Genomic DNA, 19273 nt, shown 5'->3' with positions numbered 1-19273 from the left:
CCCCTGCAAATTCCTGGATCAAGTGATCCGGGAATCCCACCCGGGTAGCTTGCCGGGTTGAACACGTGTTCAACCCAGTAAGCTGTGTAGTGTGACAGGGCTCCCGTTCACATTGTATGGGAGGGCGATGCTGGGAGATCATGTGATCTCCCAGCGCCGCCCCTGCCGTGTCACTAACCCGGCAATAGGTCGGTTTGGTGAGCGCTGTGGGAAAGGGGGCTGTAGCATGGGTCGCAGCCGTGTCAGGCGACACGGCTGCGACCCGTGCTACAGTGGAAAAGGGGTATTAGTATCATTTAGTCATTCTTCATAGAAATAAATTTCTATTAGCAGGTGCAATCCTAACGCTTATAGGTCTTAGACCCACAATCACATACAAAAATAGAAAAAGAAGCATTTTTGTCGGATGCACTAGAACTGTGGTTCTAGTGCATCTGACAAAATTGCTTCTTTTCTTCTTTTGCTATTTTTGTAGGACAAAAAGGGTATCTGACCTCCTGATAGAGGTAGTCCTCGCCACATCGATACGGAAAACCCTAACCACATCCTAAGAATAACCCGGTTGAGTTTGGAGAACTGCCTGTCACGGTGAAATATCAAAAAGAGTGGACCGACAGGACAAAGCGCCCAAGTCCGTCACCCGTCTTGCAGAGACCATAGCCAGCAAGAACAGGACCTTGGCCGTGAGTCCACCGACTCAAGAAGTTCAAATGGAGACTCTTGCAGGGCCTTCAGTACAACAGTCAGATCCCATGGAGCCACAGGAGGGACATAGGGAGGCTGAATCCGAAGGACACTGAGTGAAAGTATGAACGTCAGGTACAGTATAGATGCAATTTTTCTCTGAAAGCATACAGACAAGGCAAATATGTGAACCTTGAGGGAGGCCGAGACGAAGATCTCGTTGCAGAAAAGCAAGAATTCTAGAAGTTCTGAATCTAGACATCATAATTCTTATCAGCACACCAGTTGAAGTAATAATTCCAAACCCTGTAATAAAACCGAGCAGAGGCCGGTTTCCAGGATTTCAACATAGTCTGGACAACCGCCTCAGAAAAACCTTTGGCCCCCAGGAGTGATGCTTCAAGAGTTAAGCCATCAAAGCCAGTCTGGGTAGACACAAGGGCCCTGTACGAGGAGGTCTGGCCGCTGAGGATGTAGAAAGGGACGCCCTGTCGACAGACCCTGCAGGTCCGAGAACCAATGCGTGCACGTCCTGGCGAGTGAGGAAGTCCGCTTCCCAGTTCAGGACGTCCGGAATGAATACTGCCGATATTGTTTGCAGATGGTGTTCCGCCCAACAAAGGATTTATGACACTTACAACATATCCATGAGGTTTAGAGTGCCGCCTTGATGGTTTATGTATGCTACCGTAGTGGCATTGTCTGACCGTACTTGAACCAGCCTGTTCTGTACCAGTGGCAGGGCAAGAGTCAATGCATTGAACACCACCCGCAACTCCAGAATGTTTATTGGGAGGAGTGACTCCTCCTTGGGCCAGCGACCCTGAAAAGAGTGTTGCTCCAACACTGCACCCCATCCCCTCAGAATGGCATCCGTTGTCAACAGGAGACCCAGTTGGGGATCCAGAAGGGGCGGCCACTGCTCAATTGCTGCTCCTGTAGCCACCAGGTTATTGACAGATGAACCACCGGAGTCAAAGTGATCATGTGAGAGCTGACCAACTGAGGTAGACCCTCCCACTTGGAAAGGATTAACCTCTGTAGAGGGTGGGACTGAAATTGAGCGTACTCTACCATGTCGAATGTCGACACCATCAGTCCAAGTACTTGCATTGCCGAGTGTATCGATACTCTGGGGCGACAAAGGAAGCAACTTATCCAGTCCTGAAGCTTCAGGACTTTTTCTGGAGACAGAAACAGCCACTGACTGTGTCCAGGAGTGCCCCCAGGTGCACCATACTCTGAGCTGGGACCAGCGAGGACTTCTTCCAATTGATGAACCACCCGTGGGCTTGCAGGAAGGTTACCGTCAGTTGCAGATGACTGAGGAGGACATTGTGGGAATTTTCCAGAATCAGCAGGTCGTCCAGATATGGCAGGATTCTGACCCCCTGCCGACGGAGATGGGCCGTCATCAAGGTCATGACCTTGGTGAAGATCCGAGGAGCAGTAGCCAGTCCAAAAGCAGAGCCTGGAATTTACAGTGGAGGTGGCAAATAGCAAACCGCAGAAACTGCTGATGTGACATGGCAATAGGTATATGCAGGTATGCATCCTGTATATCCAGGGATACCATATAGTCTCCGGGTTCCATAGACAGTACAATGGAGCGCAGTGCTTACATACGAAACCTTGACACTCGCACAAACTTGTTCAGAGATTTGAGGTTGAGTATAGGCCGGAAAGGACCCATTGGGTTTCAGGACTAGAAACAGGGTTGAGTAATAACCTCTGCCTCTCTGAGGCTGAGGAACCGGCACAACCACTCTTGCGCCTTTAACGGTTCCAAAGGGAGAACCGTGGTGCAAAACTGGAGAGGGGGACGTCTCTTGATAGAGACAGCGTACCAGTGAGAGACAACTTCCAGCACCCATGTGTCTGAAGTGGTCTCCAACCAGACTTGGGCAAACTGTAGAAGTCGGCCTCCCACCCTGGGTTCCCCGGGGGAGGCCCGCCCCGTCATTCAGCAGGCTTGTCTTGTTTAGAAGCAGACTGACGGGCCGCCCAGGACTGTTTTGCCTTGGGCTTCGTGGTTTTGGTAGCACAAGATTGTCTCGGGTATGCCTGACCTTTTGCTTTCCCTTGAGGCAGAAAAGGAACGAAAGGTGGTACCTTTTGCATCTGTGCAGAAGGATTAGCATTTGGGAGAAAGGCAGTCTTAGCAGCCGCTAATTCAGACACAATGTTATTCAGGTCTTCCCCAAACAAAATATCCCCAGTGAAAGGGAGCACCTCCAAAGTCTCTTTGGAGTCTAGGTCCACCCTCCATGACCTCAACCACAGAATACGGTGAGCCAGGACAGACATAGTCGACGGCCAGAATGGGGTAACAGATTTTTAACCACCTTCTGCCGTTTAAATATTTCAGTTTTCTTAGCCACAGTAGTGAAATCATCATCAGAGATTTGTAGGATTTGCTTAATACCAACCACTAGGGCAGGGACATCAATCTGCAAGAGAGAATCCTCATCAGAAACACCTGATTCAGTGTCTGACAGGACCGTATGCTCACCCGTTTCTTCAGATGAAACATCAGAGAGGTATCTGGAATATGAGGAGGAAGCAGCCCGCTTAGATGACCCAGAGACACGGGACTGACCTGGGGTGGATTTTTGTCTAACCAAGGACTGATTTAATTGCTGCAGCTGGTTAGATAAATTTTCGTCCCAAGGCGGATGAACCATAGGGACAATTTGTGGTGGCAGTGGCACAGGTGGTCCCATAGTGGGCGTAAGGCGTTCTACCAGAGTACCCAGTAGGTTAATGAACGCAGCCCAGGGTGGCTCCTGAGTAGGCACAGGAGTTGCAGACTGACTAGAGGATGTATAGCACGTGGTACACAGACCATTATACAAAACTTCCCCCTCAAGTAAATCCTTGGTGCATACTCTGCATGCTGCAGGATCTTCCACTGATTTACCGCCCTTTCTGTTAGACATTATGTATAAATGCAACAACAGAGCGACTTAGTACGATAAAGCCAGACAAAGTACAATACCTGCGAATAAATCCGGTATTATGCGACTGAATACACAGTAGAATATACGTATTGGATAAATTGCACTATATTAGCGGACCCAGTCGCGCCTAGTCCCTTAGGGTACAGAATATAGTGACAGTTATACCTGGGAAACACTGAGAGTGAAACCACAGAGCAGATACAGGCACACAGTCACAGTCAATGCAGAAGTTATCACAATAAAGCTGCACTGGACTAGTATATATGCATAAATATATCACAGCGCGGTCAGTAACCGGAGGATATATCAGAATACTTGTACAATATATTCAGTAATAGGTACACTCTTTCTCAACTAACGCTGTCTGTAGAAAGACATGTAGGATACGTAAGTGTTTGTAAAGTCTCAGTGTTGTATACAGGCAGCTTTACAAGGGAGACCTTGCCCTGCAGTCCTGGAGACCAGCCCCAGCTATGCTCAGAAGATGGCGCCCAGCGTCTCAGTCAGGGAGTGAGGGAGGGTGTGAGGCAGCTCCAGGGCGGGAAATCTGCGAGGAGATGGCGCTCTGGGCCAGGGGGAGGGACTACAGGTCAAGCGCCACCTCTCCTATGCTGCACTTCCACCCCATGTACTGTGAGTCTTATTAAATGGGGTGTTAGTACACCCGACCTGTACTGATACGCCCTGGTGGTCTAGTGGGGTCCCTGCTCAGTGACAGTGTCCACATCAGTGCGACGACCCGTCTCCTGAGGTCGTGGACGGAACGTGATTTAATGGCGGGTCCCTCTTACCTCCTCCCCGTAGCAGCCACGCGAACCAGGAGAGCAGTCTCCGCCACAAGTATCCGGGAACTGAGTCGTGAGAGTATGCAACGCTGCTTGGGAGGTGATTGAGCTGCAGCGCTGAGGTGTCACCCTGACATACAGCTCTGACAGCCCAGAGAAGAAATCCTTAGAAAAGCTTTTTTCGGGGCTGCCCAGTGCACCCCCGTTAGGTGACCTGCTGCTGCAGGCACCAACTCGAAACTGAGCTCTCAGTGCCTGGAGATGGGGTTATAGAGGAGGCCCCAATGCATCCTGAAACAGCCTAAAGCTTTAGCCTGTTGGTGCCTCTGGATCAATATCCACTGTACACGTCCGATGTTTCCCTGTGGAAACCAATGTACCCTGCTGCAGAAACGTCTTTATATTCCTCCTTCATTACCTTTTTTCAGTAAAGGATTAAAAGGGTTTTGTTTTTATGTCACAAATGCCACAACTGAGATTTAGTAGAGCTCCCCCAAGCCATCACTGTGAAAGGCCCAGCAAACGGTTCTGCTAAAGAAGATGCAGATGAGCATTCTATACATACTGCAATGTGAACAGTCTTTCTTATATTCAGTCATCTTGTAGATTAATATACTGTAATCACATTTCCGCAATATCAAAATGTTTTGAAGTAGGTTGCCTTTCACAAGGACAGGCAAGGCATATCCTCAGACTACTTCCTAAGAACAAGTCTTGTCTAAAGATGATTGCAATGCTGGCCATACACTAGTATGATATTGTGTACGAATGTATGATTTAGACGCGCCGTATGATGCATCGCGTGCACATCGTACCTGTTTTGGGTATGATTACGATGCGTGGCCCCGTGGGTCGTATGTCGCATCCTCAGAAACATATGTTCCATCGTAATCGTATGCACATCGTACCTTGTTTTATGCACATACAATTAGAGATGTGCACTTGAAATTTTTCGGGTTTTGTGTTTTGGTTTTGGGTTCGGTTCCGCGGCCGTGTTTTGGGTTCGACCGCGTTTTGGCAAAACCTCACCGAATTTTTTCTGTCGGATTCGGGTGTGTTTTGGATTCGGGTGTTTTTTTCAAAAAACCCTAAAAAACAGCTTAAATCATAGAATTTGGGGGTCATTTTGATCCCAAAGTATTATTAACCTCAAAAACCATAATTTCCACTCATTTTCAGTCTATTCTGAACACCTCACACCTCACAATATTATTTTTAGTCCTAAAATTTGCACCGAGGTCGCTGGATGACTAAGCTAAGCGACCCTAGTGGCCGACACAAACACCTGGCCCATCTAGGAGTGGCACTGCAGTGTCACGCAGGATGGCCCTTCCAAAAAACACTCCCCAAACAGCACATGACGCAAAGAAAAAAAGAGGCGCAATGAGGTAGCTGTGTGAGTAAGCTAAGCGACCCTAGTGGCCGACACAAACACCTGGCCCATCTAGGAGTGGCACTGCAGTGTCACGCAGGATGGCCCTTCCAAAAAACACTCCCCAAACAGCACATGACGCAAAGAAAAAAAAGAGGCGCAATGAGGTAGCTGTGTGAGTAAGCTAAGCGACCCTAGTGGCCGACACAAACACCTGGCCCATCTAGGAGTGGCACTGCAGTGTCACGCAGGATGGCCCTTCCAAAAAACACTCCCCAAACAGCACATGACGCAAAGAAAAAAAAGAGGCGCAATGAGGTAGCTGTGTGAGTAAGCTAAGCGACCCTAGTGGCCGACACAAACACCTGGCCCATCTAGGAGTGGCACTGCAGTGTCACGCAGGATGGCCCTTCCAAAAAACACTCCCCAAACAGCACATGACGCAAAGAAAAAAAGAGGCGCAATGAGGTAGCTGTGTAAGATAAGCGACCCTAGTGGCCGACACAAACACCTGGCCCATCTAGGAGTGGCACTGCAGTGTCACGCAGGATGGCCCTTCAAAAAAATACTCCCCAAACAGCACATGACGCAAAGAAAAATTAAAGAAAAAAGAGGTGCAAGATGGAATTGTCCTTGGGCCCTCCCACCCACCCTTATGTTGTATAAACAGGACATGCACACTTTAACCAACCCATCATTTCAGTGACAGGGTCTGCCACACGACTGTGACTGAAATGACGGGTTGGTTTGGACCCCCACCAAAAAAGAAGCAATTAATCTCTCCTTGCACAAACTGGCTCTACAGAGGCAAGATGTCCACCTCATCATCATCCTCCGATATATCACCGTGTACATCCCCCTCCTCACAGATTATCAATTCGTCCCCACTGGAATCCACCATCTCAGCTCCCTGTGTACTTTGTGGAGGCAATTGCTGCTGGTCAATGTCTCCACGGAGGAATTGATTATAATTCATTTTAATGAACATCATCTTCTCCACATTTTCTGGAAGTAACCTCGTACGCCGATTGCTGACAAGGTGAGCGGCGGCACTAAACACTCTTTCGGAGTACACACTTGTGGGAGGGCAACTTAGGTAGAATAAAGCCAGTTTGTGCAAGGGCCTCCAAATTGCCTCTTTTTCCTGCCAGTATAAGTACGGACTGTCTGACGTGCCTACTTGGATGCGGTCACTCATATAATCCTCCACCATTCTTTCAATGGGGAGAGAATCATATGCAGTGCCAGTAGACGACATGTCCTTAATCGTTGGCAGGTCCTTCAGTCCGGACCAGATGTCAGCATCAGCAGTCGCTCCAGACTGCCCTGCATCACCGCCAGCGGGTGGGCTCGGAATTCTGAGCCTTTTCCTCGCACCCCCAGTTGCGGGAGAATGTGAAGGAGGAGATGTTGACAGGTCGCGTTCCGCTTGACTTGACAATTTTCTCACCAGCAGGTCTTTGAACCCCAGCAGACTTGTGTCTGCCGGAAAGAGAGATCCAAGGTAGGTTTTAAATCTAGGATCGAGCACGGTGGCCAAAATGTAGTGCTCTGATTTCAACAGATTGACCACCCGTGAATCCTTGTTAAGCGAATTAAGGGCTCCATCCACAAGTCCCACATGCCTAGCGGAATCGCTCTGTGTTAGCTCCTCCTTCAATGTCTCCAGCTTCTTCTGCAAAAGCCTGATGAGGGGAATGACCTGACTCAGGCTGGCAGTATCTGAACTGACTTCACGTGTGGCAAGTTCAAAGGGCAGCAGAACCTTGCACAATGTTGAAATCATTCTCCACTGCGCTTGAGACAGGTGCATTCCACCTCCTATATCGTGCTCAATTGTATAGGCTTGAATGGCCTTTTGCTGCTCCTCCAACCTCTGAAGCATATATAGGGTTGAATTCCACCTCGTTACTACTTCTTGCTTCAGATGATGGCAGGGCAGGTTCAGGCGTTTTTGGTGGTGCTCCAGTCTTCTGTACGTGGTGCCTGTACGCCGAAAGTGTCCCGCAATTCTTCTGGCCACCGACAGCATCTCTTGCACGCCCCTCTCGTTTTTTAAATAATTCTGCACCACCAAATTCAAGGTATGTGCAAAACATGGGACGTGCTGGAATTTGCCCATATTTAATGCACACACAATATTGCTGGCGTTGTCCGATGCCACAAATCCACAGGAGAGTCCAATTGGGGTAAGCCATTCCGCGATGATCTTCCTCAGTTGCCGTAAGAGGTTTTCAGCTGTGTGCGTATTCTGGAAACCGGTGATACAAAGCGTAGCCTGCCTAGGAAAGAGTTGGCGTTTGCGAGATGCTGCTACTGGTGCCGCCGCTGCTGTTCTTGCGGCGGGAGTCCATACATCTACCCAGTGGGCTGTCACAGTCATATAGTCCTGACCCTGCCCTGCTCCACTTGTCCACATGTCCGTGGTTAAGTGGACATTGGGTACAGCTGCATTTTTTAGGACACTGGTGACTCTTTTTCTGAGGTCAGTGTACATTTTCGGTATCGCCTGCCTAGAGAAATGGAACCTAGATGGTATTTGGTACCGGGGACACAGTACCTCCAACAAGTCTCTAGTTGCCTCTGCAGTAATGATGGATACCGGAACCACGTTTCTCACCACCCAGGATGCCAAGGCCTCAGTTATCCGCTTTGCAGCAGGATGACTGCTGTGATATTTCATCTTCCTCGCAAAGGACTGTTGGACAGTCAATTGCTTGGTGGAAGTAGTAAAAGTGGGCTTACGACTTCCCCTCTGGGATGACCATCGACTCCCAGCAGCAACAACAGCAGCGCCAGCAGCAGTAGGCGTTACACGCAAGGATGCATCGGAGGAATCCCAGGCAGGAGAGGACTCGTCAGAATTGCCAGTGACATGGCCTGCAGGACTATTGGCATTCCTGGGGAAGGAGGAAATTGACACTGAGGGAGTTGGTGGGGTGGTTTGCGTGAGCTTGGATACAAGAGGAAGGGATTTAGTGGTCAGTGGACTGCTTCCGCTGTCGCCCAAAGTTTTTGAACTTGTCACTGACTTATTATGAATGCGCTGCAGGTGACGTATAAGGGAGGATGTTCCGAGGTGGTTAACGTCCTTACCCCTACTTATTACAGCTTGACAAAGGCAACACACGGCTTGACAAATGTTGTCCGCATTTCTGTTGAAATACTTCCACACCGAAGAGCTGATTTTTTTGGTATTTTCACCAGGCATGTCAATGGCCATAATTCCTCCCACGGACAACAGGTGTCTCCCCGGGTGCCTGACTTAAACAAACCACCTCACCATCAGAATCCTCCTTGTCAATTTCCTCCCCAGCGCCAGCAACACCCATATCCTCCTCATCCTGGTGTACTTCAACACTGACATCTTCAATCTGACTATCAGGAACTGGACTGCGGGTGCTCCTTCCAGCACTTGCAGGGGGCGTGCAAATGGTGGAAGGCGCATGCTCTTCACGTCCAGTGTTGGGAAGGTCAGGCATCGCAACCGACACAATTGGACTCTCCTTGTGGATTTGGGATTTCGAAGAACGCACAGTTCTTTGCTGTGCTTTTGCCAGCTTGAGTCTTTTCATTTTTCTAGCGAGAGGCTGAGTGCTTCCATCCTCATGTGAAGCTGAACCACTAGCCATGAACATAGGTCAGGGCCTCAGCCGTTCCTTGCCACTCCGTGTGGCAAATGGCATATTGGCAAGTTTACGCTTCTCCGACGACAATTTTATTTTAGATTTTTTAGTCCTTTTTTTACTGATATTTGGTGTTTTGGATTTTACATGCTCTGTACTATGACATTGGGCATCGGCCTTGGCAGACGACGTTGCTGGCATTTCATCGTCTCGGCCATGACTAGTGGCAGCAGCTTCAGCACGAGGTGGAAGTCGATCTTGATCTTTCCCTATTTTTGGAACCTCAACATTTTTGTTCTCCATATTTTAATAGGCACAACTAAAAGGCACCTCAGGTAAACAATGGAGATGGATGGATACTAGTATACTTATGGATGACGAGCGACTGCCGACACAGAGGTAGCTACAGCCGTGGACTACCGTACTGTGTCTGCTGCTAATATAGACTGGATGATAATGAGATAAAATTAAAATATATATATATATATCACACTAGTACTGCAGCCGGACAGGTATATATTATGTAATGACGGACCTGCTGGACACTGTCTGTCAGCACTGCAGACTCCTAAAGTAAGCTACTAGTATCAAGAAGATAGAAAAAAAAAAACCACGGGTAGGTGGTATACAATTATGGATGGACGAGCGACTGCCGACACAGAGGTAGCTACAGCCGTGGACTACCGTACTGTGTCTGCTGCTAATATAGACTGGATGATAATGAGATAAAATTAAAATATATATATATCACACTAGTACTGCAGCCGGACAGGTATATATTATGTAATGACGGACCTGCTGGACACTGTCTGCAGAATGCGTTTATAAAAACACCACACGGCGAGTGTTTAACTTTTTCAGGCAGACAATCACAATATACTGGTGGTCAGCAGACAATCACAATACTGGTGGTCAGTGGTCACTGGTCAGTCACACTGGCAGTGGCACTCTGGCAGCAAAAGTGTGCACTGTACTTAAAATATGTACTCCTGCTATAACTGCTCCCCAGTCTCCCCCACAATTAAGCTGTGTGAGCAGTGAGCACTCAGCACAGTCAGATAATGATATACAGTATTACATATGATGCAGCACACTGGGCTGAGCACAGATATGGTATGTGACTGTGTCACACTGTGTATCGTTTTTTTTCAGGCAGAGAACGGATTAATTAAACTGGTGGTCACTGGTCACACTATCAGCAGCAAGTAGTACTCCTCCTAATAATATGCTCCCCAAAATTTGTGTCTCTCTCTAGTACTCTAGTCTAAACGGAGAGGACGCCAGCCACGTCCTCTCCCTATCAATCTCAATGCACGTGTGAAAATGGCGGCGACGCGCGGCTCCTTATATAGAATCCGAGTCTCGCGATAGAATACGAGCCTCGCGAGAATCCGACAGCGGGATGATGACGTTCGGGCGCGCTCAGGTTAACCGAGCAAGGCGGGAAGATCCGAGTCGCTCGGCCCCGTGTAAAAAAACCTGAAGTTCGGGCGGGTTCGGATTCCGAGGAACCGAACCCGCTCATCTCTACATACAATGCATCGTATATCATCAGCATCATTTTTTGAGCGGCATTTCCTTCCAGGTGATCACATGCTTTTTGTGAGGCACACAATCGATTGATAGATTGCATACTTCATCGTATGCACATAAAACTCCAAATCGTGTGCTAGGGGCTCCCGGGCAGATTAAAGGGAAATCTTATGAGGATTCGGATCGGATGTTGGTCGCCCTAATGTATGGCCAGCTTAAGAGGGCTTCAGACAATTTTCTGGCAGGTAAATTAATTCAAATCTTCACAATCTACTTGACCCTGTCTCAATCGGGCAGTAATAAAATGAGAAGAGGTAGAAGTGGAAGGTTTTATTAACCTATAAGTAAGTGGGACAGAACACCTCTCTTTTGATGTGATACTGCACTAGTACAGTACTGAAAATATAATTTTATGGCTAGTAAGTACATTTGGGGCCTCACCCTCAGCAGCCAGAAACATACCCAACTCTTGTTGCAAACTGTTATCATATAGTAACAAGAATAATTGTTGATGCAATTCCATACAACCAGTTGCATGGTCCTCAAATACACTTTCATATTGTAAACTTAGTGCTGCGTCAATTGTTTGTAAATTACCTTTATTGCATCATAGACCCTTACTGTTGCATTACTATATATCAGTTTTAAGTAAAAATGTATGCCTTAGTGTCAGGGCCCTATGCCATACGGTTTGAGTGAAATAGTTAATTACAGTATTACTTTGGTAGACTTTTGTAGTAAAAGTCAGGAAATCTTATAATTGTCTGGAAGTCAGTATGTTAGGAATTACAAGAAAGTATTTTCTATGTTAGAACATTTTCCCTATATAATGCCCATACAATAAAAAATATTTATTCTAAATTGCTATTACAAGAAAGCCCCATTATTAACTTAACTGCACTAAGAAAATAAAATGTGATTACAATTTGAACTGATGCATCACAGAACTTAAAAATTGGTCAGGACATGAATGAAGTACTGTAAACACTTTGAGATCTTTAAACGGTTAATATGTAGTCACCAGAAGATCTAAGCACTGATGAAAACGTTTGTTATCTCACATTATTATGTAATCACATTTACCTTGTATTCTTTCTTCCATGCCTCAAACAGATCCATGAAGCCAGCACCTTCCTCAGTAAGCCATGGGTCCATGCGGTGACTTCTGGCAAATGACAGTATAGCTTTCAGTGACCGTTCCAACTCACTGGTTGCCCACAGGCCTCGGCTGGTTTTTGGCAAGCGGTCATCCACCAGGCCGTTTTCTTCCTCGATCATTTCTTCAAATATAGCAGTCTGACCTTTTACCCTGCAAGTTTTATTACATTGTCAGCGATTAGGCGTATTTTACACAAATGTTCAGGAAAAATGTCCAATATAAAAAAAAATGCAGTTTAATCAGTAATATTATTTTTCTATCATCCATAAGGGATACTGGGGTAACTTAGTACGATGGGTATAGATGGTGTCCAAAGGAGCCGGTGCACTTTAAATTCTTCAAACAGGGTGTGCTGGCTCCTCTCCTCTATGCCCTCCCACACAGCTCAGTTTAGAAAAATGTGCCCTCAGGAGAGGATGCACACTCTGGAGCTCCAGAGGATGTTTTCTACAGTTTATTTTAAATGTTTATTATTTACAGGTAGGCTGCTGGGTAACAGCCTACCTGCACCAAGGGACGCTGGGGGGAACAGACACCGGGCTCCTGGAGGTGCTGAGTCAGATCCTGAGGGTCAGTGTACAGCTCCCCCCCCCCCCCGCGCAGACTGGCATCGGCAGTGAAAATAGGCATGGGAACCTTATTGTGCACATTATTGGGGACATTGCCAGTATAAATAAGCCTGTAGCTCCGGTGCCAAAGCAGGGGGCGGAGCTACCTGGCACCATTTCCTGCACTCTCAGCGCTGCAGCAGGACAGCCAGGTTCTCCAGAGGATACTCAACGGCCAGACACTGGTACAGGAGTGTAGTTAAGGAGGAGAAGGAGGAGAGTCCACTGTGGGAACCCTTCTCAGGCTCCTCACACATAAATCAACCATACTGCCTAACTTTTTAATCTCTAAATTGTTAGTTACAGGCTGGTGCTGGTCTCTCCACAAATACTGGGCTGGGCAAACTTGTGTGTGTGTGTGTGTGTTAATGTTCCCTGTCAGCATGGTGAAAAGAGCTGTGTGTTCTGTCACACCAGGTTTTCTCCCTACCCTGTAGATTCTCTCATGTGTGAGCAATGCAGTCAGCCTTCACAAGATAGTGGGGCTTCTGGGGGTGATTCACAGGAACCAGCATGGTTGAGTGCTATTAAAACTATGATGGCTGACATGTCCAATGAGTTAACTATTGCTAGACAGGAAAGGCAGCAGTTACAACAGTCTATGGATGCTCTGACTAAAATAGGATTTTAAATACCCACCGGTAAATCCTTTTCTCGTAGTCCTTAAGGGACACTGGGAACAGATTAGTACGATGGGTATAGACGGGTCCAAAGGAGCCAGTGCACTTTAAATTTCTTCAACTGGGTGTGCTGGCTCCTCCCCTCTATGCCTCCTCCTACAGCTCAGTTATAGGTAAAACGTTGCCCAAAGGAGAATTACATACTTCAGAGAAGGAACATAACAACAATAAGTGTGGTGAGATTTTCACACCAGCACACCAACATAAAACTTAGCCAGCAGCAGCTGAACAGGAACACATAACAGAGAACCTGCAGAAAGTCACCGCACAGAGGCAGGCGCCCAATATCCCTTATGGACTACAAGAAAATAATTTACCGGTAGGTATTTAAATCCTATTTTCTCTAGCATCCATAAGGGATCTTGGGGACAAATTAGTATGATGGGGATGTCCCAAAGCTTCCAGAACAGGTGGGAACGTGTGGAGACATCTGCAGCACCACCTGCCCAAACGGGGTATCCTCTTTGGCCAGTGTATCAAACTTGTAGAACTTCACCAAGGTGTTCTTACCCGACCAGGTAGCAGCTCGACATAGTTGTAGGGCCGAGACTCCATGGGCAGCCGCCCAGGAGGAGCCCACCGATCTTGTAGAGTGGGCCTTCAGAGACTGTGGAACAGGTAAGGCTGCCGACGCATAGGCCTGTTGGATAGTAAGCCTAATCCAACGAGCAATGCACTGTTTAGAAGCAGGGCAACCCTTTTCTGTGCATCATAGAGTACAAACAAGGAATCCAACTTTCTGATCCGAGCCGTCCTCTTGACATAGATTTTCAAGGCTCGCAAAACATCCAATGCCTCCGGAGGAGCAGAAATGTCAGAACTGAACGGAATCACAACAGGGTGATTCAAGTGAAATGCGGAAACCACCTTCGGCAGGAACTGCTGTCTAGTCCTGAGCTCCGCTTTGTTCTCGTAAAAGACCAAGTACAGACTTTTGCACGACAAGGCCCCCAATTCTGAGACACGCCTAGCAGAAGCCAGGGCCAGTAACATCACCATTTTCCACGTGAGGTACTTATCTTTTACCGTTGTCAGAGGATCAAACCAGGAGGACTGTAGAAAGTGTAACACTACATCCAGATCCCAAGGTGCCGTAGGCGGCAAGAATGAAGGTTGTATGTAAAGCACCCCTTGCAAGAAGGTCTGAACTTCCGGCAAGAGAGCCAACTTCTTTGTGAAGAAGATGGAAAGAGCTGAAATCTGGACCTTAATGGATCCCAGACGCAAGCCTTTATCCACGCCACCCTGCAGGAACCGTAAGAACCTTCCCAAGTTGAATTCTGCAGAGGAATATGTACGTTCCTCGCACCAAGAGACATGTCTCCGCCAGATATGATGATAGTGTTTTGACGTCACAGGTTTTCTGGCTTGCACCACAGTGGCAATGACCTTTTTGGAAAGCCCTTTGTGAGCTAGGATGTTCTGCTCAACTTCCATGCTGTCAAATGAAGCCGCCATAAGTCTGGGTAGACGAACGGTCCTTGTTGAAGAAGATCCCTTCTTAGCAGTAGAGGCCAAGGGTCCTCTACGAACATGTCCAGGAGAGCCACGTACCACGCTCTTCGGAGCCAATCTGGGGCAATCAAGATTGCTTCCACTCTTTGAAGTCTGATCCGCTTGAGCAACCTTGGGATCAGCGGAATCGGAGGAGACGGGTAGACCAGCTGGTAAGGCCAAGGCGATGTTAGCGCATCCACTGCGCTCGCCTGAGGGTCCCTGGTTTGTGAGCAATAGCAGCGAAGCTTCTTGTTGAAATGAGAGGCCATCAAGTCGATCTGTGAGCATCCCCACCAGTCGATGGTCTGTTGAAACACCTGAGTGTAGTCCCCACTTTCCGGATGGAGGTCGTGGTGACTTAGGAAGTCCGCTTCCCAGTTGTCCACTCCCGGAATGAAGATTGCGGACAGTGCTCTTGTATTTCTTTCTGCCCAGAGGAGTATTCTGGACACTTTTCGCATGCAGGCCCTGCTTTTTGTCCCTCCTTGTCGATTGATGCCGACTGCACCTTGATCGCCTGATCCCGGAGTAGAGGGGATGCCTAAATCAGAGCATTGTAGATAGCCCGAAGTTCCAGAAAGTTGATCGGAACTAGGGCCTCTTGGGCAGACCACCTGCCTGGAACTGCACCCCTTGGGTGACAGCTCCCCATCCTCTCAGACTCGCATCCGTCGTGAGGAGGATCCAATCCTGAATCCCAAAGCATCGACCTTCCAGCAGGTTGGAGGACTGTAGCCACCACAGGAGAGAAATTATGGCCTGAGGTGACAGCCGAATCATCCGGTGCATCTGAAGATTGGAACCGGACCACTTGTTCTGGATGTCCAATTGGCATGAAACCTTCTGAATTGAATCGCCTCGTACGAGGCCACCATCTTTCCCAACAATTTTATGCAAAGATGAATGGAGACTCAAGTAGGTTGGAGCACCATGCGAACCATTTCTTGAAGTGTTCTCACTTTTTCCTCTGGGAGGAACACTTTCTGTGCTACAGTATCCAGTAGCATCCCCAGAAACAAGAGCTGCTGAGACGGTTCCAGGTGGGACTTTTGCAGATTGAGGATCCATCCGTGGTGCGCCAAAAGTTGGATAGTGTGATCTATGTGGAGCAAAAGAAGCTCTCTGGAACTCGCTTTTATCAGGACATCGTCCAGGTATGGGATTACATTGACCCCCTGAACCCTGAGTTGAAACATCATTTTCGCCATCACCTACGTGAACACCCTCGGAGCTGTAGACAGGCCGAAGGGTAACGCCTGAAACTGGTAGTGATCGTTCAGTAGGGCAAACCTCAGATAGGCCTGATGAGGAGGCCAAATTGGGATATGTAGGCACGCGCTCTTGATATCCAGGGACACTAGGAATTCCTGTTGTTCCAGGCCTGCGATTACCACTCTCAAAGATTCCATCTTCAATTTGAAAACCATCAGGTAAGGATTCTAGGACTTCAGATTCAGAATGGGTCTCACAGACCCGTCTGGTTTTGGTACTACGAACAGACTGGAGTAGTAACCCTGTCCTTGTTGTAGTAGGGGCACTGAAACAATGACCTGGGACTGGACCAACTTGTTTATAGCCAGTAGTAGCGTACCACGCATATTTTCCTAAGCTGGTAAGCTTGATTTGAAAAATCGTTGGGGAGGAGCACCGTCGAACTCCAGCTTGTAACCCTGAGAGATAAGGTCCCTTACACAAGCATCTTTGCAGGAACCGTACCAGATGTGGCTGTAGTGACGTAACAGAGCTCCCACAACGAGATTCCCTCGGGGTGGGAGGGCACCATCATCCCGAAGGCTTTGCGGCAGTAAAACTAATGTTCTGGTACTGAGATCCAGCAACAGCTGGTTTCTTAGGTTTTCCTCTGGAGCCTCTAGCTGTGTTGGAGGCCCCTCTGGCCCTAGATCGAAATCTGGTGGACCGAAAGGACTGAGTAGACGGTCCGGGTAGGTACGACTAGCAGGTGGATACCCCGAAGGGAGAAACGTGGATTTCCCAGCAGTAGCTTTGGAAATCCATGCGTCCAATTCACCTCTAAAGAGCCATTCACCTGTGAAGGGAAGAGATTCCACATTACGTTTGGAGTCAGCATTAGCAATCCACTGACGCAACCATATGGCTCTGTGCGCAGACATGGCCATAGCTGCGGTCCTAGCATTAATATTGCCAATCTCTTTAAGGGAGTCACAGAGGACTCTTGCCGTGTCCTGAATGTGATTCCGGAAAGTAACGGTATTACCTAAGGTCATATCACCTGAGAGACCTTCCTTAATTTGATTAGCCCAGGAATGAATTGCATGTGTCATCCAGCAACCTGCAATTACCGGCCTTTGAGCAACACTTGCAGCAATGTAAATAGATTTTAGCGTGGTCTCAATTTTCCTATCTGTCAGGTCCTTTACTGTAAAGAAGCCCGGAGCAGGGAGTACCGCCTTTTTAGAAAGGCGAGAGACTGAGACGTCTACTGCTGGAGACTCTTCCAAGAATTTTCTGCCTTCAGAGGCAAAGGGGAATGTAAGCAAAAACCGCTTTGACACCTGATATTTTTTATCTGGATTCTTCCAGGCTATTTTATATAAGTCATCCAATTCCTTGGAATCAGGAAATGTGACTGTTAGTTTGTCTTGTGGGAGGAAGAATGACTGCTGACTATTAGCATCCTATAGGGGGAGCTTTAACACGTCCCTAATAGCCAATATAAGGGGTTCAATACCCTGGCTAGGGGTGGAATCCCCATTTATGGGGTCCACATCATCCCCATTATTCTATATATCATCATCAGTATCTGAGAGGAGTGCAGGTAGAGCACGTTGTTGTGCACCTGAAGCAGACAGGGGGGAAGGGGGATGTTTAGCAGTTAGGCTAGCCACTGCTTGTTGCAGTTCCTGAGTCTTGCGAGTTGAGATGACATATCAGACATCATAGGTTTTGATAGCCCCCAACCAGGAGGGCTCTGGACTCTCCCCCATAGTGATATCAGCATTCTGAGATGACTGACTACATTGTTCACATGATACTGAGCCAGATGAACTAGGAGAGAATCTAGCATTACATACACTGCATAACTTCTGTTTTACCATTGTGAAGCAGAAAACAGGAATACACACACAACACAGCCTTATATATACTACAAGCCTGCCCTATTGCATGTGAGAGGAGACACAGGAGAGATGACCCCAGCGCACCCAACGCTGCACAGCCCTAGTGAGGCTGTCAGCATTTTTTGTGTAAACAACAGTGAGACTGTAATACGAAAAATCCCTCAGAGGGATGTTACTTGTGCACAAATATAGCGACTCTCCCCTTCTACGCCCGGTACCAGCGATCCAGGGACTGATATGGAGGAGCTGTTGAGGCGGCTGCTGCTGCTATGCAGAGGAAGGGTGCCAAAATGCCGCTGAGCCTGCTCTCATGTAGCTCCGCACCCCGCCATGGCGCCGGAGCTACTGTTGAATATTTATACTGGCCATATCTCCAAATGTATGTAGCCTCACATAAATGCTTGGTACGACTGATATTAGCCAGTCTCGCGCACGCCTCACCCGCGCTTCAGCCGCACATTAAACCATCGGACACCCCTAGCGGGGCCTCCAGTTGGTACTCACCACCGATTATCAACTTCAGGCAGCGTTAAGGGTGTGCGGCATGCTGCAGATGCGACAGCCAAGGCGACATGCCCCGCTGAACAAACAGCCTCTCAGGACGGTGGTCCTGCAGCGGGGAAGTGGCTCTGCACCTCAATAGGCCGGTGACTGCCCCCCCCCCCCCCCTTCCTAACTCCCACGATGCAGGTATGCTGTTGCCCAAACAGCAAACCGAAAGAAATAAAACTTTAATAGAAATTGAAGAAAAAACTCTGGAGCTTGCAGAGTGTGCATCCTCTCCTGAGGGCACTTTTTTCTAAACCGAGCTGTAGGAGGAGCCAGCACACCCAGTTGAAGAAATTTAAAGTGCACTGGCTTCTTTGGACCCGTCTATACCCATCGTACTAATCTGGCCCCAATATCCCTTATGGATGCTAGAGAAAGATAAAACAGAGAGCAGACGTGTAACCCCTCTCTCACATCCACTACCCCAAAAGCGCGGGTTACCTGACATCCTCTCAGAATCCGAGGAGGACTTGCAAGAGGTGGAAGAGGGGGAGGAGCTGGAATCTATTGCTGAGGTGGATGATTTCTCTCCGGCGCAAGGCGTAGAGTCACTTATCCTTGCTATAAGGGATGTTTTGCATGTACCTGGGAATGAAGCAGATGTACAGCAATCCTTTTTCGCTGCACAGAAAATAGTGCTGGTCATCTTTCCTGATTCAAAGGAACTGGATGATCTTTACAGGGAGCCATGGGTTACTCCTGACAAGAAATTCCCGGTGACA

General features: G+C 48.1%; 1 protein-coding gene across 3 annotated transcripts in view; it reads right to left on the bottom strand.

The window, feature by feature from the left end:
- SHPRH (SNF2 histone linker PHD RING helicase) overlaps positions 1-19273 on the bottom strand; it is a 372150-nt gene that overhangs the window by 75588 nt on the left and 277289 nt on the right. For all 3 annotated transcript variants that reach the window (XM_063917889.1, XM_063917888.1, XM_063917887.1), the window contains one exon: positions 12044-12269. In XM_063917889.1, coding sequence (XP_063773959.1) covers positions 12044-12269 — 226 coding nt within the window. The remainder of the gene's footprint in view (positions 1-12043; positions 12270-19273) is intronic.

This window comes from Pseudophryne corroboree, chromosome 4 (genome assembly GCF_028390025.1).
Source record: "Pseudophryne corroboree isolate aPseCor3 chromosome 4, aPseCor3.hap2, whole genome shotgun sequence".
NCBI lineage: Eukaryota > Metazoa > Chordata > Amphibia > Anura > Myobatrachidae > Pseudophryne > Pseudophryne corroboree.
The sequence above is the reverse complement of the archived record's forward strand: the minus strand, read 5'-3'. Positions and strand labels throughout refer to the sequence as shown.